The sequence below is a fragment of the Neophocaena asiaeorientalis genome, unplaced genomic scaffold (genome assembly GCF_003031525.2).
Source record: "Neophocaena asiaeorientalis asiaeorientalis breed wild unplaced genomic scaffold, Neophocaena_asiaeorientalis_V1.1 scaffold56, whole genome shotgun sequence".
Taxonomy (NCBI): Eukaryota; Metazoa; Chordata; class Mammalia; order Artiodactyla; family Phocoenidae; genus Neophocaena; species Neophocaena asiaeorientalis.
The window spans coordinates 476,150-503,056 of NW_020175837.1; the positions used below are offsets into that span (position 1 = coordinate 476,150).

The window sequence follows — 26,907 nt, forward strand, 5'->3', positions numbered from 1 at the left end:
GAAATAGAGACTAAGAAGACAATAGAAAAGATCAGTGAAACTGAGAGCTGGTTCTTTGAAAGGTAAACAAAATTGACAAACCTTTAGCTAGGTTCAAAAAAAAAAGTCAGAAATGAAAGAGGAGGTGTCATAATTGATACCACAGAAATACAAAGGATTGCAAGGGACTATTATGGACAATTATATGCCAACAAATTGGACAACCTAGAAGAAATGAATGAATTCCTAGAAATGTACAACCTTCCAAGACTGAATTATGAAGAAATAGAAAATCTGAAGAGACTGATTACTAGTAAGGAGATTGAATTAGTAATCAGAAACCTCCTAACAAACAAAAGTATAGGACCAGATTGGTAAATTCTGCCAAACATTCAAAGAAGAATTAGTGCCAGTTGTTCTCAAACTCTTCCAAAAATAGAAGAGGAGGGAACACTTCCAGATTTATATTACAAGGTCAGCATTACTGTGATACCAAACCCAGCAAGGACACCACAAGAAAAGAAAACTACAGGCCAATGTCCCTAATGAACACAGAGGTAAAAATTCTCAACAAAATATTAGCAAACGTAATTCAACAATACATTAAAAGGATCTTACACCATCATCAAGTGGGGTTTATTTCTGGGAGGCAAGGATGTTTCAACACACACAAATCAATCAATGTGATATATCATACTATTAGAATGAAAGAAAGGAATCATGATCATCTCAATAGGCATAGAAAAAGTATTTGACAAAATTCAACATTCATAATAAAAAACTCTTAGGTTAAGTATAGAAGGAACATATTTCAGCATAATAAAGGCCATATATGACAGGCCTACAGCTAACATCATGTTCCGTGGTGAAAGGTTGAAAGCTTTTCCTCTAAGATCAGGAACAAGACAAGGATGCCCACTCTCACCAAAGTTATTCAACATAGAATTGGAAGTCCTAGCTAGAGCAATCAGGCAAGGAAAAGAAAGAAAAGTTATCAGAATTGGGAAGAAAGAAGTAAAATTACTTCTACTTGCAGATTACATGACTTTATAGTTAGAAAATCCTAAAGTTTCCACCAAAAATCTATTGGAACAGTAAATGAATTCAGCAAAGTTGCATGATATAAAAATCAATATACAAAAATCTGTTATGTTTCTGTACACTAATAACAAACTGTAAGAAATGGAAATTAAGAAAACAACCTCACAGTTGCACCAAAAAGAATAAAATACCTAGGGATAAATTTAGCCATGGAAGTGAGAGACCCATAGACTGAAAATTGTAAGACATCGATGAAAGAAATTAAAGAAGACACAAATAAATGAAAAGATATTATGAAAAGATATTCTGTCCTCATGGATTGGAAGAATTAATACTGTTAAAATGTCAGTACTATCAAAAGCCATCTATAGATTCTGTGCAATCCCTATCAAAATTCCAGTGGCATTTTTTACAGAAATAGAACTATTATAAAATTTATATGGAACCACAAAAGACCCTAAATAGCCAAAGTAGTCTTGAGAAAGAAGAACAAGGAAGAACAGGGAGAAGGCATCATGCTTCTGGATTTCAAACTGTATTACAAAGCTATAGTAATCAAAACAGTATGGCATTAGCATAAAAACAGATACACAGATCAATGGGACAGAATAGAGAGCCTAAACTAAATTCACTCATGTGGTCAGTTAATTTATGACAAAGGAGCCAAGAATATACAATGGGGAAAGGACAATCTCTTCCATAAATAGTGGTGGGAAATGGACAGTCATATGCAAATGAATTAAACTGGACCACTGTCTTACATCATATACAAAAATTAACTCAAAATAAAATAAAGTCTTCAATATAAGACCTGAAACCATAAAACCCTTAGACGAAAACATAGGTGGTAAGCTTCTTGACATCAGTCTTGGTGAAGATTTATTGACAAAAGCAAAAGTAAGTGGGACTACATCAAAGTAAAAAGATTCTGCACAGCAAGGGAAATCATTGACAAAATGAAAAGGCAACCTACTGAATGGCAGAAATTGTTTGTAAATCATATATCTGATTATAGGTTAATACCCAAAATAGGTAAAGAATTCATACAACTCAATAGCAAAAACCCACACAATCCAATTAAAAAATGGGCAGAAGTTCTGAATAGACAGTTTTCCAAAGAAGACATATAGATGGCTAACAGGTACATGAAAGATGCTCAGTGGGAGAGTGATAATAAATAAATAAACAAAACTCCAAAACGATCTATGGTAAGTGCCATGCAGAGAATTAAAATAGGCTACTGTGTTAAAATAGTGGCTGGGTTGTCAGGGGAAAGTCTCTCTGAAGAAATAACATTAAGATGAGATCTGAGTGACATTCATAAAGCAATAGTGATAAGTTTTTTCAATATAAATATTAGCATAAAATGTTTGCCATGCTAATATAAATATAATACTCAAAATTCACGAAAAAGCCTGGAAGTATTCCATAATGCTAATACAGACCATATTTGGGTGGTAGGATAGAAGTGGGTTTTTCTTTCTACTTCTATGAAGTGGTAAAATACAAAAATATATTTAGGCTTTGTCCCCGATTTCTTACACAGAGTTCCTAAAACCCTCGAAATTTCCTGAATGATGGAAGTGTTTTTTGTTATTCACAACAAGCTCGTTTCAATCACACCTGAGTTTATGCTACTGAGGTGACTTAGGGTGGGGTCTCTAGATAGCCCCAGGATGGGTTGGTCACCAGGAAGACCAAGTGATTAGAGGGTTAGAAATTTTAGCCACACCTACCAACCTCCAGTAAGGGGAGAGGGGACTGGAGTTTGAGCTCTATGAAAACCTTTGAACTATAAGATTCAGAGAGCTTCTGGTGAAGACAGCAAGGTGATGGGAGGGTAGTGGAGCATGGAAGCTCTGCACCCTCCCACCTCATACATTGCCCTGTGCATCTCTTCCATTTGGCTATTCTTGAGTTGTATCCTTTATAATAAACCAATAGTAGTAAGTAAAAAAAAAAAAAAAAGGTGCTCAATATCTCAAATCATCAGGGAAATGCAAATAAAAACCACAGTGAGATCTCACCTCACACCTGTCCAGAATGGCTATTATGAAAAAGACAAGAAACAACAAATACTGGTGAGGATATGGAGAAAAGGGAACCCTTGTGCACTGTGGGTGGGATTGTAAATTGATGTAGCCCCTGTGGAAAACAATATAGAGATTCCTCAAAAAGTTAAAAATAGAACTACCATACAATTCAGCAATTCCACTTAAAGGTATATATCTGAAGAAAATGAAAACACTTAACTTGAAAAGATACATGTACTCCTATGCTCACTGCAGCATTACGTATAATAGCCAAGATATGGAAGGAAAAAGATTTTTTTCTCTTCTTTCTTTTTCTTCTTCTTTTTCAAACCCCACAAGATATAATTAGGCCCAAATATAGTTATTCTACTACCAAATTTATTTACTTACCACTAGAAAATTAATTTTTCTCTTCAAATTAGTCTTTGTTTAATGAGTACCTTTCTGCAAAATTCATGTTTTAAGTTTTTAGCAATTGTCATGTTAAAAATACTGTTCCTGGGGACTTCCCTGATGCAGTGGTTAAGAATCCACCTGCCAATGCAGGAGACACAGGTTGGATCCCTGGTCCAGGAAGATCCCACATGCCGCGGAGCAACTAAGCCCATGTGCCACAACTACTGAGCCTGCACTCTAGAGCCCACGAGCCACAGCTACTGAGCCCACGTGCCACAACTACTGAAGCCCACGGGCCTAGAGCCCGTGCTCCGCAACAAGAGAAGCCACCTAGATACAAGCCTTTTTGCCCAAGTAGGTAAAAAGCAGCTTGCTACAGAACTCTAGCAATGCCATGCCACCATGATGAAGCACATCTATTTTACCAAAGGCTGGAGTGCAAAAACCATCTATAAAAGCCTTTGTTGGGGTTTTCTCTTCTCTAAATGGAATGAGAAAGTTTAGCTCCCTTTTCCTTAAATCTCCTTCAGAAGGTCTAAGTAGAAACCGAAGAATATATTTCATTTGATATGGAGAACTGAGTTCCCTCTCATTAGTAGTACTAATCATTAACAGTTAATCATTTATTGAAAGTGAGGGACTTCCCTGGTGGCACAGTGGTTAAGAATCCACCTGCCCATGCAGAGGACGCGGGTTCGAGCCCTCGTCCGGGAAGATCCCACATGCCGCGGAGCAACCTAAGCCCATGTGCCACAACTACTGAGCCTGCACTCTAGAGCCTGTGAGCCATAACTGCTGAGCCCATGTGCCACAACTACTGAAGCCCGCGGGCCTAGAGCCCGTGCTCCACAACAAGAGAAGCCACCACAATGAGAAGCCCGGGCACCACAACAAAGAGTAGCCCCCGCTCGCTGCAACTAGGGAAAGCCCGCGTGCAACAATGAAGACCCAACACAGTCAAAAACAAAAAAAACAAAAAAACAAAAATGTTGTTCCTAAACAAGGCCTTAAATAAAGGCCCTGGGATTATTTAAAGTAATTTTATATTGAAGATATTCTCAATTTTTAGCATTGCTTAGACATTTTTTTCAATTTGATGTTTTCATTATTTATCCAGACTCTGGTCTTTTGTTTTTATTTAAGGCTTTAGTTTTCAGTTCACTTTTTAGAGTTCTAATCCCAGGCAAATAATCTAGTTTAAATGTGTGTGTGTGTGTATATATATATATATATATATATATATATATAAGTTTATTTTTCTTACATGTAGAGAAAGGCCTTACCTGTTGAGGACTTTTTACTGGTTGGGAAAGGTTTCTTTTTCCTTGTACCATGAGCTTTCAGTTTTAATAAAGATGCCTGTGAATTCCTTAGAGGAACCTTATTTACTGCAGTTAACTTATTATGTACAAAAATTATTTATTGCTGTGCCTCTTTCGTATGAGAGGTTAATGAGCACAGCTAAAAACCACAGCAAAGGGGTGGGAAGTACCGCAGAGAAGGTGACAAATGGAGATAGTTCCGATTGCAGGAAGGGCTGGAACATCTGAGGTGGGAAAGAGGGGAGCTTTTATAATGGTGACTCTGAATAAGTGTAGAGAAAATTGATTCAAACATTTGATCTGGGATCAAAGAACCTTTATTATGAACGGTCAATGTTAAAAATATAAAACATACGGAAGCTGTTGCCTGTGAAGTCATTTGCGTACTCTAGCTGCAGAGATGTAAAAGCCAGTTCATTGCTATAAACAAGGACAGATTTTCTTCCTGGGCCATATGTTTTGGAGTTTTCTCTCTCCAGAATCAGGGTGGGGAGGGGGTAGAAATTACTGGTTGACATATTCTTCACTGTTGAAAATAGCTGCACTGAATTCTTTTTATTTTTGATTCATTACTGCTGATCAATTTAAAACTTTTGAACTTCCTCATAAATATCCATAAGAACTTTTTTTGAAAAAGATTTTTATTTCAAAGCAGAATATTTGCCATCAGTTTTAGTACTAAAATATGACTTATTGTTATGGTGTGTTATGACACATTTTTTAAAAAGGAGACTAACAGAGGGCCTCAGAGAATGGCATACTTGACCTTGTTTTTCCCATATGTGAGTTAGGAATGATAATCCCTGTTATGAGCCATTAAGGCAATGTCTATAAAACTCTTTGAGATCCTCAGAAGAAAAGTTTTATGTGTATAGGATTTTACTGTTATCTACATCGTTTACTAGGCATCTTCAGCAAACGTTGCAATCTGATTTGAGTTTTTCACCTTCATAATTATACGCTTACATGTAAACTTGTCCTAAAAACCTTTTCTAAGGAAAAAAAATCATCTGTTTCCTTATTTGATGCAAGGTTCTCCCCCTTCCCATATATAGTAAGCGAGCTTTTTCTAGGTACTTTTTATTCAGCTCTATCTATTACGGAGTGTATTATAGTTCAGGCTGGCCTTGTAGAAGTGGAGGACCCAAAGTTAGACAATGAGCGTATCAAAATTATTCTTTTGCCACGTAAAGTCCATCATGAAAGACAGGGCTGCTCTACCTCCTGGGGAGAAATGTGGCAGTATTGTTTGTGACGAATGAGTAGAATTTACTTACGCCCAATCTGTTTCCAAAAGAGAGTTTGATATACTGGTTGACTAATACCTTCGTTGGGAGGGGCCCTATTAGAATACTCTTACCGTCAGGGATCAGAGTGGCAGTAAGAGCTTTGGGTTCAAGGCTTGGGCTTCAGAAAATCTTCTTGCACATAAAGTGAACCTTGGCTTATAACAAACCCTATTTTATGTCCCTTAACATGATACAGAAGGGTAGGGAACATGAGCACATGTAAGCTATTCTAAGCTGATTGATGCCAACGCTAATGGGCATTCCTATTTGAAATACACTGACATCCTTTTAAAAGTCATATAGACTGAAAGTTTCTTTTATTGGAGGCAATATACATTGGTTCTCAACTTTAGCATGCATAGGAAACCTCCTTGAGCCCCTGTCCCAAAGATTTTGACTTAGTATGTGAGGTGGGGCACAGGAAACTTCAACTTTAACAGTCCCTATAGTTGATTTTAGAGCAGGTGGTCTGAGGACATTTGAATTCTAGGGCATTCTGTGAGTCTTGGAACCAGTCAGGTGATCTCTGGCAAAAGGCACTTAGTCTTTGCTAAGCATCAGTGCCCTCATGATGAAAGGAAGGTTATAATACATAACTATACTAATATATAACTTTTGGGGTTTTTTAAAAGTTAGATTAGATAAGTAAAACACTTAGTTCAGTCCTTGGCTCACAGCATGAACTTAATAAATGGTCTTTCTAGCAATTAGGTGTGGAGATTCTGTTTCTGGGTAAAATGGAGTAAGCACATTTCTCCCTGTCTGACCCACGGAACACAGTGATAAAACCTGTACAGAATGCATGGAACATCTGTATGAGGACTGTGAGAAGTAAGTAATAGCAGGAAAATTGGGAAGGAATACTAGAATTTGAAATACCTCTAAACTGGCAGTAAGTTTACCGGTTTTTCCCTCTGATTATTCCTTTACATGAACACAGCCTGAAACCTGGGAGTGGGCCCCAGGGAACAGAGCTGAGTTCCAGGAGATGCCCTTCATTCCTGGTGCGGGGAGCATAAAAATGGAGTCTAATGTCAGAGAGAGTGTGGACATCCTCCCTTTTTGTCCTCTCGTTTTCTCACCCCCCAGCCTCCAAGCAGTCCTGTAGCGGCAGCGGTGGGTGAGCAGCAGCCAGACTCCAAGGAAGGGGACCTTTCTTGTATCTGAGCTGTGATCCCAAAAGACAGGGCTGAGTCCTTGATGCTTTTTCCTCTGCCCTCCCACTAACTGGCCTCTGCCCTGGAAGTATGCTGGGGAGTAGGGTAACTAGAGGGGAGCTCTAGGGAACTGGAAAGAGGTTGCAGAGAGGGAAAAGCTTCAGAAAGGGATCCATGAAGTTGTTTGTGAACTCCTGCGCTCACCCCTGAGCTGCACATGCATTGATCTGGTCCTAATCAGGACACCGACGATGTTGAGAACTATTAACAAATAGACAACTTCCCAGGTTGCAGCATGACCATTAAGTAGGGCACAGGTTCAAAAAGCAATTGCAAAGGTTTTGAAAACTGAACTGACAGTAGAACCAAAGCACATAGAAGGTGAGTTGGGACTTGCAGACTGAACTTAACCAGGTGAACTGCTTGCTAAAAACAATAACAACAGAAATTTTCTGTAGCATTTAAACAAGTCTCAGAGGTTCATAACATAATATTCAAAATGTCCAAGATACAATCCCAAATTACTCAGCATATGAAGAACCAGAACCTGCATGAGAAAAGACAATCAGTAAATGCCAATGCCAAGATGATACAGATGTGGGAATTAACTCATGAAAACTTTAAAACAACCATTATAAAGATACTCCAACAAGCATCGCAGACACTTAAAATAAACAGAAAAGTAGAAATGTCCAGAAAAGAAATAGAAGATTTGAAGAAGAACCAAATGAACATTTTAGAACTGAAAAATACAACCACCAAATACAGGAACAAACACCTCACTGAATGAGCTCAGTAGCACAATGGAGGTGACAGAGGAAACAGTCAAGGAACTTGAAGATGGATAAATAGAAATTATTCAGTCTGAACATCAGAAAGGAAAAAAAGATAGTCCCCTCCCAAAAATGAAAGAAAGAACAGATACTCAGGGACCTGTGGGACAATAACAAAAAAATCTAATATTTATGTCATTGTAGTCCCAGAAGGAGAGAAGAGAACAGACTGAAAAAAATTGAAGCCATTGAAGAAACGATGGCTGAAAACTTCCCAAATTTGGTGAAAGATTAAAAACATACAGATTTAATAATTTCAGCAAACCCCAAATAAGATAAATCCAAATAAATCCATGCCCAAGTACATCAAAATATTACTGCTGAAAAGTAAAGACCAAGAGAAAGCATTTGAAATCACCCGGAGAGAACGACGTGTTGTTGATACATTTGGGGGAGCACTGACTCAATTGACTGCAGCTTTCCTGCCAGAAACGGCAGAACCCAGAGAGAAGAGGCACAACATGTTTAAAGGGCCGAAAGGAAAGAACCGTAACTGCAGAATTCTATATCCAATAGGAATATCCTTAAGGAATGAAAGTTAAGTAGATAACCTCCCCTACATTCTCCCTTCTTTCCCATTCTTTTTTGAACAAACATATGCTTTCGTATCTCTTTGGGGAGAAACAGTACCTACTTGGAATATTTCACATTTATTTAATGCTTAATATGTCAAGCACTTTCACTTACATTGTTTCATTTTGTCCCAGGCAGCATTCTCTTTCAAGCACCTAAAGCATGGTTATGACCACAGCTCTTGAAGCAGTCTCTCTAGAAACATTTTGAATGCTGGCATAGTTGAAGACAGAAGGATAATTACTTTACCCACTATTTAACACCAACTTTCAAAGAGAAAAGAGGTCCAATAAGTCATATTCAGAGAAGGAGACATGAGTGCACCCCAGTTACCATTGAGTGCAAACACTGAGTAGTTTTTTATGTAGCTTACACTGTATTCTGGGTGAGGCCACATTTATAAATTTAACATGTGATCTAGTGAAGGCACTTGCTTTTTCTTGAAATGACTTGTTCACTCTTGATGGGGGAGGGTGTGTTTTGATTCCTGGATAAGCCTTGAGGCCAATTCTTGGATCAGGTGTGGTGACAGGGAGGTTTCTAGAAAGGGCACTGTATATGGTGTCACTTTTTAAAATCTGAGAGAGTAATGCTGTCTTTATTATTCCTAAAGGAAATGAATAAGTGAAACATGTGAAAGAGAAATTACACCATTGAGATGCTCTCTTTACTTCAGGGAATCTTCTTCACTTCTCTCTCCTTTGTAAGATGATTAATGGATTGACTTTATTTAAACTGTGGGAAACAAATGAAACCATTAAGTGTTTATATTTAAGGCAAATACATTAATAGAGGTCGTGAAGCTTTCTGTAGGCCACTTGGCCTGCCCCTAGCCCATAAACGCTCCTTCTGACTTTCCAACGCAAGTGCCAAACACTGCCTCCACACATTCTTTTTAAAACTTCTTTTCCATTCCAAATCCACTTGGTACTTTCATTATGGTCTTGTTAAAATTGCAAGATGTCCACTGGGACTTCCAGGATAGATTTTCTCTTTACTGAGGAGGAGCAAAAGAGGAAGTATATAAAAGCACTTCTATTTGTTATTCCTTCAGGGAGTCATAGTAAAGAAAAATAGGGACACTTCTATAGGAGGAGTATCTTTTAATTTAACATTGTTTTAACGGTAAGCATTTGGGGCAAGTGTGTATGCTTCCCCTTTATTTTAGCACCTTGTACAACATCCTGGATAGGACTGCTGGGACAGATAATACTATTTTATTTACATGTGGAACAAATAAGTGAATGTACCTACAAGATATACGTTGATTATGAGCTTGATGTAAGTGCAGACTTGCACTTATGTTATTGGTTCTTAGAATTAGGTCAGTTTTACCCAATTTGTACCTCTATCTCTGTTTCCTCTAGATAAGACTTACTGTGGGAATCTGATAACTCTTTTCCTGTATTCTCATAAACGGGTACAAGATATTACCGGCGGTCGGATAACTGCTTTTCGGTTTTCCTGTATGTAGGCGCATGCTTAAATGTAGTAAAAACTTCTTATAAATGAGAAAACCAGTCACCAGCATGACCCATCCTAACTGCATGATCCTTCCCTCCGTATATCCTTGTGTTAAGAAGTATAAAGACCAGCAAGGAATGGTCTTGAGGATGGAGTAGTAGGTCCTGAACACTAGTACCCACAGGCAGGTACACAAAAATTTTGTGAATTCCACTTTAAAATTCTTTTTCCCTTTTAGATCTTGAATTTGCCTGAACTGATTGATGATTCCAAGTATAGAACTAACCACCTTCGGGTACAGAATAGAAAAGAGCTTATTAAAATACTATCGACACGGTAAGCTTGGCTCTACTGTTTGTACCTTTAAGAATTAATATGTTATTAGCATTTATCTGGCATTTTATGGTGCTCTCTTTGGCTTATTTAGATTAACTTATAATTATCTTTCATTTTACAAAATTTGTTAGTGGAAATATATTTTAAAGCTATGTTTTTCTTTGTTTGAAAGCGTTTGAAAGTATTTCACATGTCTTTCTAAGTATTGCATCATAACAATGATACAAATAAGAACATCACAATAGCTTGCATTAGTTGCTTCTCTGTGGCATGTAAGTGTTTGGGTTTAGTCTATCATAAATACTAACAGTAATAATTCAACATCATTTTTTACAGTTACTGTATGAATCGCTCTACATACATGATCTCATTTAACCCTTATAATCATCCCGTGAGGGAAGTTCTATTATTTCCATTTTACAGATAAGGAAACTGAGATAAGGGAGGTTCAGTCAAGAGCTTGTTGGCTTTTCTGAGCCTCTCTGTGTGGTTTGTCATGTTGATGTTTTGAAAATGGCAGATTGAGTCATAAAGGATTAATGCTGACCAATTAGAGTATTTGATTTTCAAATTATTCCATTCATGTCAGGTTATACTTTTGTTAAAACCTGTATCAATTTTTCAAGTTTGCCTCAGAAAAAGTTAATAATTCTTATTCTTTCCTATCAGTTTCACTTTTGTTTACATCCAACTTCTCGATCTATAGGAATAGATAGCAGTTTTTGTGGATCTCAATGCCCATGTGAACTGTTCTTCAGTATGGAACATTTGCTCTCATCAAACCAATAAATTAAGGACTTTTGTTCAAATACAATAGCTTGTCTTTTGAAAATCCCCTTGTGTTTCCATGTAGTATAGATATATCAAAGTTCTTAGACTCATAGATATCGAGAACAAACTGAGTACCAGTGGGGAGGTGGGGGAGGGACAATACAGGGGTAGGAGAGTGGGAGGTACAAACTATAGGGTGTAAGATAGGCTACAAGGATGTAGTGTACAACACGGGGAATATGGCCAATATTTTGTAATAACGAAGTGGAGTGTAACCTTTGAAAATTGTATTAAAAAACTAACAAACAAGCGAAAGTTCTTAGAAAAAAACTTCTGCTAATATTATGTTTATTCCTCTTCCCTTCTCCTTTGGGGACCTCTACATGAGTCTGCATTCATTACCTATTTGCTTTTTCCTGGATTTTAAGCACTTCTTCTCTATGCTGCCTGTATCTCCTTCAATCAATGGGGCCTCTGTGTGTGGGACTGATATGCAGAGAAGAGGGGAATGAGAATTGGTCTCCCCTTTCTTGGTCATTAGTTAAATAAAACTCAGATTCTACTGCAAAGCCGGAGAGCCCTCAGTCATTAACATTTCACCCCATGAGAATTGGCCCTTTATCTCTGCTTTTTGCCTCTTTGCCTCTCAAGCAGTTTTTGATTCATTTAATTCATTGATATGACTTTTTCCTTTCACACCACGGTTACCAAGTTTCAATAACAGGCACTTGTGAGAACCTTATCAAAAGCTCTTGGAGAGTCTAAATACATCACATCCATGCTGTGAGAAGAGTGGACCGAAGAAAAATACAAAAGCTAGGCAGATACGTGTCATCTTGTTATTGAGTTGCCAGCACTCTTCTAACTTTAAGAACCACAGAGTTAAATTATTGGTTTCCTGTATCCTAAAACCTGTATTCCTTGGTAAATTCTGTTATAGAATTCTATTGTGGACAGACTTCTAGCAGCATCTGTAACAGTTTAATTTCAAATTTCTCTTTTTGGGGTGAATTAAACAACCTAACACCTTCTTCTTTCTCCTCTTATATACCCAGAAGTGGGAGTTTCAGCATTTTGGAACCCATAGGTTCTTATGTCTTTATTCAGACTTAAGGAATCAAACTTGTAAAGAAGAGACTAGAGGGTAGTCTTAAGAGAGGAAACTTGATAAGGGAGTGTTGCCTTCATCATCATCCTGCTGTTAAAACACAGACCACAGAGAGGCCCTTGGGTGCCCAGAGGCCAGGGTCCCTGCTCTCTTGGGCTGGTGTGTGGACGTGTTTTGGTGGTGTCTTGTGGGATGCAGTTCTACAGTCTCTTCCAGCTCAGGTCTCTTCTCCTCCGTGGTGGATCAAACAGTGATGACCAGGGAAGATTAGGATATTGATTCAGTCCCATCGATAACCTTATCATTTGTTTTTCTGAATAAATATCCCTGGATTCATTAGTACTGTTAAGTGTTGGGCTTTCAGAAGTCTCTGTGAATGTTGTAAAATGTCTCATTTTCATGATATGATTTTATGTTTTTCCAATATTCAAAATATTAATGGCTCTATATTAATTACATGATTAGATCTGGTCATTTTATTCTGACATCATGGCCTTCCACAGTCTGACATGACCTTTCCTTTCCACCTTTTCTCAATATAAAGGAATAATATAGGGAGGTGGGTCCAGAGGGAGAGAGTAGGGGGAGTTGGCAGGAAAATCATGCTGTAAAAGTTATAATAGAGTTTATGATAAAGGAGTTTCTGAAACTTGTGAAACAAAGGAAAGTTTTTGGCCATAAAATAAGTTAGCTTGTCAACAACTTCTGTTTTCTGTGTAACCTGATGATAGGTCTTTTTTTTTTCTTCCAGTTTTATTGAGATATAATTGACATATAATGTTGCATTAGTTTAAGGCACACAAATAATGATTTGATATATGTATATATTCTGAAATGATTACCCTAGTAAGTTAACATCTGTCACCTCACAGTTACAAATTTTTTTCTTCCCTTGTAATGAGAACTTTTCAGATCTACTCTCTTAGCAACTGTCAAATATACAATACAGTAGTATTAACTATAGTCACCATGCTGCACATAACATCCTCAGGACCTATTTATTGTATAACTGCAAGTTTGTGCCTTTTGAGCACCTTCACCCATTCCCCCCCACCCTGAAGAGACATCTTGAAGGGAATACTCTACCTGGTAGAGTTCGAAGTTTTCCAGCAACTTAGAACCAGCAAAAAATTCCTTCCACACCTGAAGAGACCTAGGGACTCAAGAGTTTCAATGGAACATGCTTCTCATTTGTTCCTTCTCTTACTCATCTATTTAACACATATTTATTGACTACCTACTATGTGCCAGTGACTGTTTTGGGCACAAGGAAGATGGCTTCAAACACAAAACAAAACTAAACTCCCTGCCTGCCTGGACTTTCATTAGAGTAAACCTTGTAGACGTTCTAGGAGACGTTTCTTTAAGACCTCTTCCATAAAAACATGTGTTTTGGTATGCCTAAGAAGTTAGCTGTCCGTGTTTTTCATATAAACTTTTTGTAAATTTTGCCTTACGAAAGTATTGCAGCTACAGTCTGTGCCTGTTAATAACTTATTGTCTTTTTGTCTTTTCGTGAGCATATTACAGCGCACATGCTACAGTTTTCTGTGTGTGTGGCTTTCCTGTCATTTCTATAGGAAAGCATATTTTTGGTAACAGTAGCTACATTACCATGTGAATATACCATGTTTTTCCCTGTTGTCTGCTATTAAACATTACATCATAAAACTTCCCTTTAATGCTCATAGACACTTTCCTCAGCCTATATTTCTATTTTGGAAAATCTTTAAAATACATAAAAATGTAGAGGGGTTTGTGAGAGTGAATTTGCACTTCAGACAACTTTTAAAAAATCTCTAGTGATGATGGACTCATGGTGTTCCTTAAAAACAAAACAAAACAAAACGTCGCACCCCTTTCATCCAATTCGACATCCAAAAGTGAAAACAGAAGCATTTATGGATTTTTACAAAGTTTGCTCTCCTAAATACACATAAAGGCTCCCTCTTGTGTTTCAAAATCTTCCTTCCAAAGTATTTTTCCTAAGTTTTGATTAATTTCCTGAGTAATTTCCCGAAGTCACTTTCCTGCCCATGGCAAGCGTTCATTTAAGTGTTTTAGAATCAGGTGATTCTCTTTGCATTCTCCTCTGCAATTCACAGACTCTTTAGAAAGTGCCTCCCAGGAATGTGTGTCATTTACCTCGCTTTTCTGTCACTCTTGCTAAATTCAGTTTGATGCTGCTCCCTGAGAATTGTCGGCCTCACTTGGAAAGGCAGCTGCATGTTTTTGTCATCAGCGGAGTTTTCCATAGCCAGCACAAACACAATCCCTCTCCAGTGCTCTCAGGTGTTACTATTCCCCAACTGTGGCCATGAGCAAGTTTTTTTTTTTTTTTTTTTAATTTAAAGGTGGAAGACTTTCCCCTCGAACTTGCCATTTTATCCAGGGTGTTTCAGAAAGTCTGTTTACCCAGCTGCTAAGACCAAAAGCGAGGCAAAACTAAAGCACGTTAAAAGTCCCCAGCTAAAACACAGAAGAAAAGATAAAATCGAGACTAACGCAGGGTCTGTTACGACAAACCCCTCCTTTGCAAAGCTAAGGAGCAACAAACTCCTCAACCTGTACTACCCACACACGGGACCAGCATTTTTGCAATAGTTCAGACCTCGCGGGAGAGACTAAAAATCATGATGTGTATTGATACTGAGAAGAGAAGGATTATGATGATGTATTAGTAGTTGGGGAGAAATAATAGGAAGACATGAAATGAGGATGAAGGAAAAGAGAAATAATAGGGAAAATAGAAATACAATTCATTTTATTCCTCCTGCTTCCTCTCTTCATCAGCGTTAATGGCCACTGACTGTGTGCCCTTGTCCTGCAGATACAGAGATGAAAGAAGAGGTGGCTCTTGGTCTAAGTAGGAAAACAAACAAGCAAAGCAATGAATTAAGTAGTGTGTGTGAAGTGCCACTATACACGTACACACAGGGTGGTGGGAGCCCAGAGAAGGGGCGACTACCTCAATCTGGGCAAGTCAGGGAAGGCTTTCCTGCAGACAGTGCCAGCTGAGGTGAGTCTTTTTTTTTTTTCCAGTTGAGGTGAGTCTTAAAGGACAAATAAAATTAGGCAGGTGAGGAAAAACTGATAGTTCACATCAAAGGAGGAAATATCAAACTGAGTGTAATTTTATACAGAGGAAAAAATAAATCATAGAAGAAAAAAAAGTAGCTTGGAGAGAAACTGATGACAACTTTTAAATTGCTTTTTGAAAAATGCTACACATGCTACACATGTTAGGGAAGCGTATGTCAGTATAGTCCTAGTGAAGGCATTCCTAAACTGTTGGTTACCCTAAGTTGTCATAAATAAAACTAACAGTGTGAGACAAATTTACCTTTTAAAGTACTGTGGCATCTATGTTCATCAGGATATTGGTCTATAATTTTCTTGTGATATCTTTGTCTGGTTTTGGTATCAGGGTGATGGTGGCCTCGTAGAATGAGTTTGGGGGTGTTCCTCCCTCCGCAACTTTTTGGAGGGGTTTGAGAAGGATAGGTGTTAACTCTTCTCTAAACGTGTGATAGAATTCACCCGTGGAGCCATCTGGTCCTGGACTTCTATTTGTTGGAAGATTTTAATTACAGTTTCAATTTCATTACTTTTGATTTTCTAATTCTTCCTGGGTCAATCTTGGAAGGTTGTACTTTTCCAAGAATTAGTCCATTTCGTCCAGGTTGTCCACTTTATTGGCATATAGTTGCTTGTAGTAGTCTCTAATGATCTTTTGTATTTCTGCGGTGTCAGTTGTAATCTCTCCTTTTTCATTTCTAATTTTATTGATTTGAGTCCTCTCCCTTTTTTTCTTTATGAGTCTGGCTAAAGGTTTATCAATTTTGTTTTTCTTCTCAAAGAACCAGCTTTTAGTTTTATGGATATTTGCTGTTGTTTTCTTTGTTTCTATTTCATTTCTTTCTGCTCTGATCTTTATGATTTCTTTCCTTCTACTAACTTTGGGTTTTCTGTGTTCTTCTTGCTTTAGGTGTAAGGTTAGATTGTCTGAGATTTTTCATGTTTCTTGAGGTGAGCTTGAATTGCTATGAACTTCCCTCTTATAACTGCTTTTGCTACATCCCGTAGGTTTTGGATCATCGTGTTTTCATTGTCATTTGTTTCTAGGTATTTTTTGATTTCCTCTTTGATTTCTTCAGTGATCTCTTGGTTATTTAGCAGCGCACTGTTTAGCCTCCATAGACCAATATCACTGATGAATATAGTCGCAAATATCCTCAACAAAATACTAGCAAACAGAATCCAACAATACATTAAAAGGATCATACACCATGATCAAGTGGGATTTATCCCAGGGATGCAAGGATTCTTCAATATATGCAAATCAATCAATGTGATACACCATATTAACAAATTAAAGAATAAAAACCATATGATCATCTCAATAGATACAGAAAAAGCTTTTGGCAAAATTCAACACCAAATGGTTACAAGACCTAAATAGATATTTCTCCAAAGAAGACATGCAGATGGTCAACAAATACATGAAAAGATGTGCAGCATCACTAATCATTAGAGAAATGCAAATCAAAACCACAATGAGATATCATCTCACTCTAGTCAGAATGGCCATCATCAAAAAATCTACAAACAATAAATGCTGGAGAGGGTGTGGAGAAAAGGGAACCCTCCTGCACTGTTGGTGGGAATGTAAATTGATACAGCCACTATGGAGAACAGTATGGAGGTTCCTTAAAAAACTAAAAATAGAACTACCATACGACCCAGCAATCCCACTACTGGGCGTATACCCTGAGAAAAACATAATTCAAAAAGAGTCATGTACCAAAATGTTCATTGCGGCTCTATTTACAATAGCCAGGACATGGAAGCAACCTAAATGTCCATCAACAGATGACTGGATAAAGAAGATGTGGCACATATATACAATGGAATATTACTCAGTTATAAAAAGGAATGAAATTGAGTTATTTGTAGTGAGGTGGATGGACCTATAGTTTGTCATACAGAGTGAAAGTCAGAAAGAGAAAGACAAATACCATATGCTAACGCATATATATGGAATTTTAAAAAGCGGTACTGATGAACCTAGTGGTAGGGCAGGAATAAGGATGCAGATGTTGCGAACAGACTTGAGGGCACGGGGGTGGGTGGTGAGGCGAAGCTGGGATGAAGTGAGAGAGTAGCATCGACATATATACACAACCAAACGTAAAATGGATGGCTAGTGGGAAGCTGCTGCATAGCACAGGGATATCAACTTGGTGCTTTGTGATGACCTAGAGGGATGAGATAGGGAGGGTGGGAGGGAGGCTCAAGAGGGAGGGGATATGGGGATATATGTATACATATGGCTGATTCAGTTTGTTGTACAGCAGAAACTAACACAACATTGTAAAGCATTTACACTCCAATAAAGATGGAAAAAAACCCCACATATGAACTGTTTAAAAAAAATAAAGTACTGTGGCAATACCTTTAGTAAAATAAATAATTATTTTTGGTTTTGAATGATCTGGTTTTTCTGAAGTCAAGTTTCTGGTATGCAATTGAATATCTACTTATTTTCACAGTTTACTGTATTAAAATACTGTGAAATTAAATGCTGTAGTTCACGGCCTTCTAAACAGAGGTGCTAAACAGACATTTGTTGAATTGAATCCAGAACTTATTAAAGAGCTTCACCTTTTTAAATTTGGTGTCAAGTTATTTTTAATATACTTGTTCAGAATATTGGAGAGTTGGACCTGGAGCATTTTTGGGCTGTTCATGGAGGGCTTGTGACTTCAAAGATGCCTAAATATAATGTTAATTTTTAAAAGCGGACATCTTGGTTCCATCAGACAAATTTGGTCATTCCACTTCCCTGCCTAGGTCTTTCAGGGAGTCTCCACAGCTTTGAAGATAAAGTTTAAACTATTTATCTTAACACATGTAATTTGCATCTCCCACTTTTGCCTTAGAACCATCTTATAATTTGGCCTGGTCTTTTAATCTGCTGTGTCTTCCCACAGGCTCATTGCTTTTCACTAAAATGATGAAGCTTCTTCATCTCACTGGCTGCTGCTAGTCTTTTAAAATGAGCACAAGTTTTGGGAGCTCCTCTCCTCTCGTTTGTCTGTTTAAAGCGGCCCCTCCTATGTTGCTGAATCAAAGCATCTATTGCGTTCAGCTGTTATTAATCCTCCACCTTGACGCAGCAGTAAACTTCTTAAGGCAGAGACTATCTTTTTGTTTTTAGAGACAGTTTTTTTAAGAGCAGTTTTACGCTCATAGCAAAACTGAGAGGAAGGTACAGAGCGTTCCCATGTACCTTCTGCTACCCCCCAACCCTTGCCCTCTCCCCCAGCCTCCCCACCAGCAACATCCCTCACCAGAGTGGTACACTGATTATAACTGATGAGCCTACGTTGACACATCGTAAGAGACTATGCACATCGTAAGAGACTGTCTTTTTTGATTTTTATTTCTGGTGCCTCTTTGGTTCCCTGGCACTAGATGTTCTTTCAGTTAGTGAATGTATGAACCAGTGAGGGGCAAAGCTATCCCAATTTGGCAAACTGGCCAAAGGGAAGAGACCCAATGTCAGGTCAGAATAAAAAGAGGAGAGCAGTGGTAGCTAGAAATGAGAACTTTTTCTAAACTAACCCAGGAGGCCTGTAGTATGATCACAGAATGTCAGAAGGCCTGAATTTGAAACCAGAGCCTTCTACTAACTCTGTGGTCTTGAGCAGATCCTCTGATTTCTCTGAGCCTCCGGTTCTCATATATACGGTACGTATAAGAATACCTGCATCACTGTGAGAATTAAAAAACAGAACAGGCATGAAAGCAGCCAGCATAGCCCTCAGCAAACAACAGTGCTCAGTATATTTGAGGAGAACCTCAATCCTCAAGAATCAGAAATTACAGTTCCCACGTTTTTTGCCATCAGAGTTCCCCTATGTCATTTTTTTATTCATGGATGCCAAGTTTTGAGAGATTTTCCTCTCCCAAACTGTAATTATTATATGAATTACCTTCAACAATTTTTATTTAATAAAGTTTCATTTAACTGCCAATCAGATCCTGATTAGGATGATATAACTAGTGTTATTGTACTGATTTGATTTAATTCTAGCAGACATAAAGCATGACATTCTAGTTGGCCTGTATGACCTTTTTGCAGCTAAACAAATGATTTCTGTTCAACTTCTTAAAAAAATTAAAAATAGCTCACCAGACTCAGGAATACATTTAACTTTGTACAGTGCTCCTAATAAAGGCTATTAATAGTGCTTGTTTTTTCTTTTCTTTCAAACCCAAAGTGGACCTTAATAGTTTATATACTATTCCCTTTCAAGAAACACTGTTTCTCAGTGTGGGCAATGAATTTGGAACTTGTGAACATTCCACTTAAATTATTCCATGCATTTGTGGTTGTACCCTCATAAAGAAGGAAGCACTTTCGTGTGTTCCTGAGTTGCTATGCTGTGTTAATAGACTCTATGAAAAGCTTCAGTCAGGGTCTTTGAACTCTGAAATAAAATACATCCATGAGTTCTCCTGTGTCATTTTTATGGTTAAGTTTTTCAAAGTTTTAATGGGTATCTTTGGCTTTCCTGAAAACTGTTGACTTTACTTTTCTCTTAAATAATATCTATAATATCCTTAATTTTCATTTTTAGTAGAAAATAAAACTACCACATATTTCACCTCAGACAGCCCTCTATCTCTTGCCCCTTCCCCTACCCCCCATCTTAAATCCCCATTTCAATCCTCCCTCCTGCCTGCCTTCCACGCCCCCATCTTCCTGTCCTTATCCTGTCATTCACAATTTGAACTCTTTTACAATTAAATAATACATGGATATCACTTATCACTTTCCTAGGTGGGTTTTAGCTACTTGCAGGAAGGCTTCATTGAAAAAGTGGCTTGCTTAGAGAAGACGGAGAGTTTTATCAGTGGCCACGAATATGATATAATTTAGAAGGACTGGGCGGAACCTCTATTCCATGGAATATAACCCTTCCTTACACATAGTTTGCTGATTTCAGAAATTCTGCAGTTATAGATTTTAGGGGCTTAAAAGTTTGTCCGCTCTTAAGCTTCAAACAGCACAGGGCTGGGGAGTGTTAAAGCATGTAGTCATATTCCTTAGAGTAAATAAAATTCCCCAGGCCCTTTCCTCAGACTAGATTTTAATACGGGGAAAGTGGAGAAATCATCAAAGCCCTGCCTAAGGTGAGTGAAAAGCAGAATGGAGGCTGAGAGCAGTCAGGAGCCCCAGAGATTAAGTTCCCCTCACTGACACTTTTGCCAGGGCTGGGAGGCTATGGGAGTCTCTTTTAACCCAGATTAATTCCTCCCCTCTAAACCTGGCAACCATTGACTCTCCCATGTCTACATGTTTTTAATATACATAGAGAAACTTATTGTTTTCTCCCACGGAAACTTTTTTGTTGGTCTAATATTCTCTTTCCCATATGATCACATTTTAAAATCTCTTCTGCCAGCCTTTTTTTTTTTCCTGCCTACTACTCGTATCTAACGAGGCTGCATTTCACGTGATTTTTATATATCCTCAACCTACATATTTAGTTTATTGTAACCCTCCCCCCAACCTTTCATAATGCTTTGAATCATATCATTGTAGGTTTATCTGGGATCCACTGCAGAGGGCTGATTTGGATAAATGGATCTGACGTTTGGTGAGGGTCACATTTGTTTTCTTATGCATTCCATGGCAGCTCTGCCATTATCAGCTAATAGATGGTCCCTTGTAAAATGTCTATATTTTATGTGGTACATTTTCTGAATGTTGGTCATTTGGAGATAGATTTAAGTGGCTATTTGTTGTTACTATAAAGTCAGCCTGGAGGGAAAAAGAATGAAAGAAACACAGCCCTGGAATGCATCCCTTTTGGCTTACAGAATGCAAAGGGAACCACTGCAACTCCAAACAAGCTCCTCGTGACCAGGGCTCTTTCTACCCTGTTAAGAGAATTCTTTGTGACTGAGAATCAAATGATATCTTTAAGTGAGTCAGGATGGAATGGAATGTCATCCCACTCCTTCTCTCCCCCTCCTTTTTTCCAGAAGGGCTATAAAACATTCCATACTGCCTTTTAGTAGAAAGAATTAGGTGGTAGTGGTGGGATATTTATATGTATGTGCAGGGGGGGTGAGGATGGTGGCGGGAGGGAGTCCAGTAAACTCTATTTCCCTGGATAAAACATTTAATACCCTCATTTCTCCTTTGGAACTTAATGTATATTTTTAGATTTATAGAATGATAGAGCCCTAAACACTTGGGGAGCTGGACAGAACCTGGGATATCATTGAACTTAACCCCTTCCTATGTGTAAGAACTTAGAATTTAACAGCATCATGGCCAGAGACCCCTTGAAATCTGGTGGGAGATTCCACAAAGCCAACTCGAAAGGCCTTCCTTTTGGGAGGGTGTAGGCACAGCTCTCCAGACTTTGCTGGCTGACCTTCTTTTGCCCTTGACTTTTGAATTGGATAGAGAAGCTGGAGTTTGACTCGGTCTCCTGACACTCGGTTTGCTCCGTAGACTCCCAGACTCATTCCTGCCCTGCCCAATTTCCTGCCTGCCTTTGGCTTAGACTGAGTTCTGTTCTGCAACTACTTTGCCCCCGCTTGGGTTCTATTCTTATCTCTTCTTAGCTTCAGCTTTCCAGCGTAGGCCTTCCTTGGGCCTTTGATCTGACATCAACTGATGTTTCTAGTGAGAGCTGACTCCACCTCTCTCCCAGTGCTGACAACTGACATCCCTGCTGAGCCTTGATTTCCACCAGCTGTCCAGCATCCTGGAACATTCCCTAGCGACCAGCTGCTCCTGGCCGTCTTCACCTGGACAATCCACAGTAGTTTTGGCAAGCTGCTCACTGCTTCCAAAGGCAGACTGGACCTACCTTAGTTCTGGTTTAATATGTTTTCCCCAGTATCACACAGCCCACTGGTGTGTGAGGCTCAAATTGGAATCTCCTGATTCCTTTTTCCACAGCACTCCTGGGCCAATCACTTATTTTCCTTCTCTCTAACTAGAAATTTTGTATTTCGAATAATCCTAGGTAGGAAAAGAAATTAAGTGAACATTCTGCACGCCCCCCAACCCGAACACACACACACACACACACAACTTTTAATCTATCAATTTTTAAATTTGCATTTTTTCTTTCTTAATGATTTTTTTCCCCTCTATTGTGAATTGTTTTTCTTTTCTCATTTGCTAACTTTGGAAAAAGAAAAATCCAGACATTGGAATGTCTGAGTTTATTTAAGTCTCAGCACTCTGTTCAATTTAATGAAGGGAAACAAAAAAGGAAAATCAGAATGCTGGCCTGGATCTTTGTGGCTCCAGGATTGGCCCTTTTTGGTGGCCATTGATATATACTATATTTGGAAAATAAGAGTAATTGGTGGTTCCAAGCTATTTTTAAACACATTAGAATATAGAAATAAATTCTAAAATATAGAAATTTAGAACTATTAGAAACAGAAACGGTGAGAGACATAATCATTTTGTAATAATTTAACTATTTTCTAATATAGGTAAATAAAAAGAGGATTTTATTTAGCATATTTAATGAGGTGGAGGTAGTAGACATATGTCACACTGCATACCCTGCTAACAGAGAGCACATATTCGTTTTTAGTGTCTATGGAACATTTAAAAACACTGATTACAGACTAGGTTACAGAGAAAATATTAGTAAGCTTCAAGAAAGAAAAACTAACCACAATGAAATATTCTAAAAATTAATAACAAATTTAAATATACAAGCATAGATATAACTGTAAAGAACAGCATGTAAGCCAAAAAGTTTAATATGGGATGAAAAATTTTAAATCATAGTTAACAGTTGTGGTGTAGCAAATCATCCTAAAACTGACTGTTTTTAAAATGTGTCTGAAAGCTTTTTCTATGAAGAGTTAGATAGTAAATACTTTAGGCTTTGCGGACCTTGTGGTCTTCATCATAGCTACTTAACTCTATTGTTGTAGCGAGATGGCAACCATAGACAATACTTAAATGAGTGAGTGTGACTGTATTCCAAAAGGACTCTATCTATGGACATTGAAAGCTGAATTTCATGCATTTTTGATGCATTACGAGATATTATTCTTTTGATTTCTTTCAATCATTTAAAAATGTAAAATGCATTTTTTTCTTGAAAACTCACAGAATTCACTCTCTTAACAATTTTCCTACATATCATATAGCAGTGTTAGCTATAGTCACCATGTTGCCTTGTATATTACATCCCTAGTGTTTGTTTATTTTATAACTGGAAGTTTGTACCCCTTCTTCCAATCTCCCTTCCTCTTTGCTTCTGGTAACCACAAGTCTGATCTCTTTTTCTATGAGGTTTTTTTTTTTTTTTTAAGTACTGCATATACGTGAGATCATATGGTATTTGTCTTTCTCTGTCTGACTTATTTCACTTAGCATAATGCCTTCAGAGTTCACCCATGTTTGCACAGTAAGACTTTCTCACTTTTTATGGCTGAATAATATTCCATTTTCTATGTATACCACAATTTATTTATCCATTTATCCATTGATGGACACATTTTTTCCAAGCCTTGGCTATAGCAAATGATGCTGCTATGAACATGGGGATGTAGATATCTTTTCAAGTTAATGTTTTCATTTCCTTTGGATATAATCCCAGATCTGGAATGTATAGTCCTATTTTTAATTTTTTGAGGATCCTCCATACTGTTTTCCATAGTGCTGTACCAATTTACATTCCCACCAACAGTCCACAAGAGTTCCCTTTTCTCCACATCTATGCCAGCATTTGTTATCTCTTTCTTTTTGACGATGGCCATTCTATCAAACATGAGGTGATATCTCATTGTGGTTTTGATTTGCATTTCCCTGATGGTTAGTGATGCTGAGTATCTTTTCATGTGTCTGCAGGCCATCTATGAGTCTTCTTTGGAGAGAAGTCTATTTGCCCATTTATAAATTAGGTTATTTGGGGGGTTTTGCTGTTGAATTTAATTAATTATTTATATATTTTAGGTATTGACCCATTTTCATGTATATGGTATACAAATTTTTTTTCCCATTCCATAGGTTGTCTTTTCACTCTGTTGATCGTTTCTTTTACAGTGCAGAAGCATTTTAATTTGATGTAGTCCCACTTGTTTATTTTATTTTTTTGGAGTATAATTGCTTTACAATGTTGTGTTCGTTTCTGCTGTACAACAAAGTGAATCAGCTATATGTACACATATATCCTCTCCTTCTTGGACCTCCCTCCTACCCACCCCCCCCACCTCCCCCAATCCCACCCATCTGGGTCATCACAGAGGAGCGAGCTGAGCTCCCTGTGCTATACAGCAAGTTCCCAGTAGCTGTCTGTTTTACACATGGTAGTGTATATATGTCAATCCTAATCTCCCAATTCGTCCGACCGTCCCCTTCCCTGCTGTGTCCACATGCTTGTTCTCTACATCTCTGTATCTGCCCTGCAAATAGGTTCACCTGTACCCTTTTCTATTATTTTTGATATTGTTGCTTGTACTTTAGGTGTCATATCCAAAAAAATCATTACCAAGACTCATGTCAAGGAGCTTTATTTCTGTTTTTATCTGGAAGTTTCATGGTTTCAGGTCTTACATTTAAGTCTCTAATCCATATTGAGCTAATTTTTGTGAGTGGGTGTAAGATACAGATCTAAGTTCATTCTTTTACATGTGAATATCCAGTTATCCCAGTTTCATTTATTTAAAAACCTGTCCCTTCTTCACTGAGTATTCTTGGCTCTCTTGTGAAATATTAGTCAACTGTTTGTGCTTGGATCTATTTCTGGGCTCTGCATTCTATTGCATTGGTCTATTTCTCTGTTTTTATGCCAGTACCATATTGCTTTGATAACTATAGCTTTATAGCATTGTCTGAAATCAGGAAGTATGATGCCTCCTGCTTTGATCTTCTTTCTCAGGATTTCTTTGGCTACTCAGCATTTTTTATGGCTCCATGTAAATTTTAGAAGTGTTTTTCTACTTCTGTAAAAAATGCAATTGAAATATCAATAGGAATTGAATTGAATCTATAGATGGCTTTTGACAGTATTGACATTTTAGCAATATTAATTCTTTCAATTCACGAACATGGAATACCTTTCCATTTATTTGTGTCTTCATTGTTTTCATCACTGCCTTGTAGTTTTCAGAGTAGAGATCTTTCTCCTCTTCAGTTAAATTTATTCCTAAGTATTTTATTGTTTTTGAACCTGTTGTAAATGGGATTAATTTCTTTATTTCTTTTTTAAAAAATTCATTGTTAGTGTAGAGAACACTACTGATTTTTGACTGTTAATTTTGTATCCTTTAACATTACTGAATTGGTTGATTAGATCTAACAGTTTTTTGGTTGAGTCTTTAGGATTTTCTATATGTAAAATTATGTTACCTACAAAGGTAGACACTTTTACTACATCCTTTCCAATTCCAATACCTTTTATTTCTTTCTCTTGCCTGATTGCTTTAGTTAAGACTTCAAGTACTTTGTTGAATAAAAGTGGTGAGAGTGGGCGCCCTTGTCTTGTTCCTGATCTTAGAAGAAAAGTGTTCAACTTTTCACCATAAGGTGATGTTAACTGTGGGCCTCTCATTTATGGCCTTTATTATGTTGAAATATGTTCCTTCTATGTCTAATTTGTTAGGAGTTTTTATCATAAATGGATGTTGATTTTGTCAAATGCTTTTCTGCGTCTCTTGAGATGATCATATGATTCTTTTTCTATCACATTGATTGATCTACATATATTGAACCATCTTTACATGCCATGGATAAGTCCCACTTGATCATGGTATATGGTCCTTTTAATGTGCTGCTGAATTCAGTTTGCTAGTATTTTTTGAGACGTTTTTCATTTGTTTTCATGAGGGATATTGCCCTGTAGTTTTCTTTCCTAGTGGTATTGGTTTCTGGTTCTAGTATCAAGGTAATGCTGGCCTCATAAAATGAGTTTGAGAATGTTCCCTTCCCTTTTATTTTTTGGAAGAGTTTGGGAAAGATTGGTGTTAATTCTTCTTTGTAGTTTGGTAAAATTTACCAGTGAAACCACCTGGTCCTGAGCTTTTCTTTGTTGAGAGATTTTTTATTACTAATTCAATCTCCATAGTAGTAATTGGTTTATTCAGACTTTCTATTTATTCTTGATTTAGTCTTGGTAAGTTATATGTTTCTCAGAAATGTTTTTCCATTTCTTCCAGGTTTTCCAGTTTGTTGGCGTATATTTGACTATAGTAGCCTCTTATGATCCTTTGAATTTCTGTGACATCAGTTGTAATGTCAGTTTTTTCATTTATAATTTTGTTGATTTGGGTCCTTTCTCTTTTTGCCTTGGTTAGTCTAGCTAAGGGTTTTTCAATTTTGTTTATCTTTTCAAAGAACCAACTCGTGCTTTGGTTCATCTTTTTCTATTTTTTTTTTTTTTTGTTCTCTTTCATTTACTTCTGCTCTAATCTTTAGTATTTTCTTTCTTCTGCTAATTTTGGCCTCAGTTTGTCCTTCTTCTTCTAGTTTCTAAAGGGATAGAGTTAGATTGCTTATTTGGGATCTTTCTAGCTGCTTAATGTAGACGTCTATTGCTATGAATTT

General features: G+C 37.5%; 1 protein-coding gene across 3 annotated transcripts in view; it reads left to right on the plus strand.

Annotated features, from left to right (window-relative positions):
* SUGCT (succinyl-CoA:glutarate-CoA transferase) overlaps window positions 1–26,907 on the plus strand; it is a 735,783-nt gene that overhangs the window by 223,602 nt on the left and 485,274 nt on the right. For all 3 annotated transcript variants that reach the window (XR_003001522.1, XR_003001521.1, XM_024732946.1), the window contains exon 11: window positions 10,326–10,423. Coding sequence is in view for 1 of the 3 variants with exons in the window: in XM_024732946.1 (XP_024588714.1) it covers window positions 10,326–10,423 (98 nt within the window). In the remaining 2 variants the exon portion in view is untranslated. The remainder of the gene's footprint in view (window positions 1–10,325; window positions 10,424–26,907) is intronic.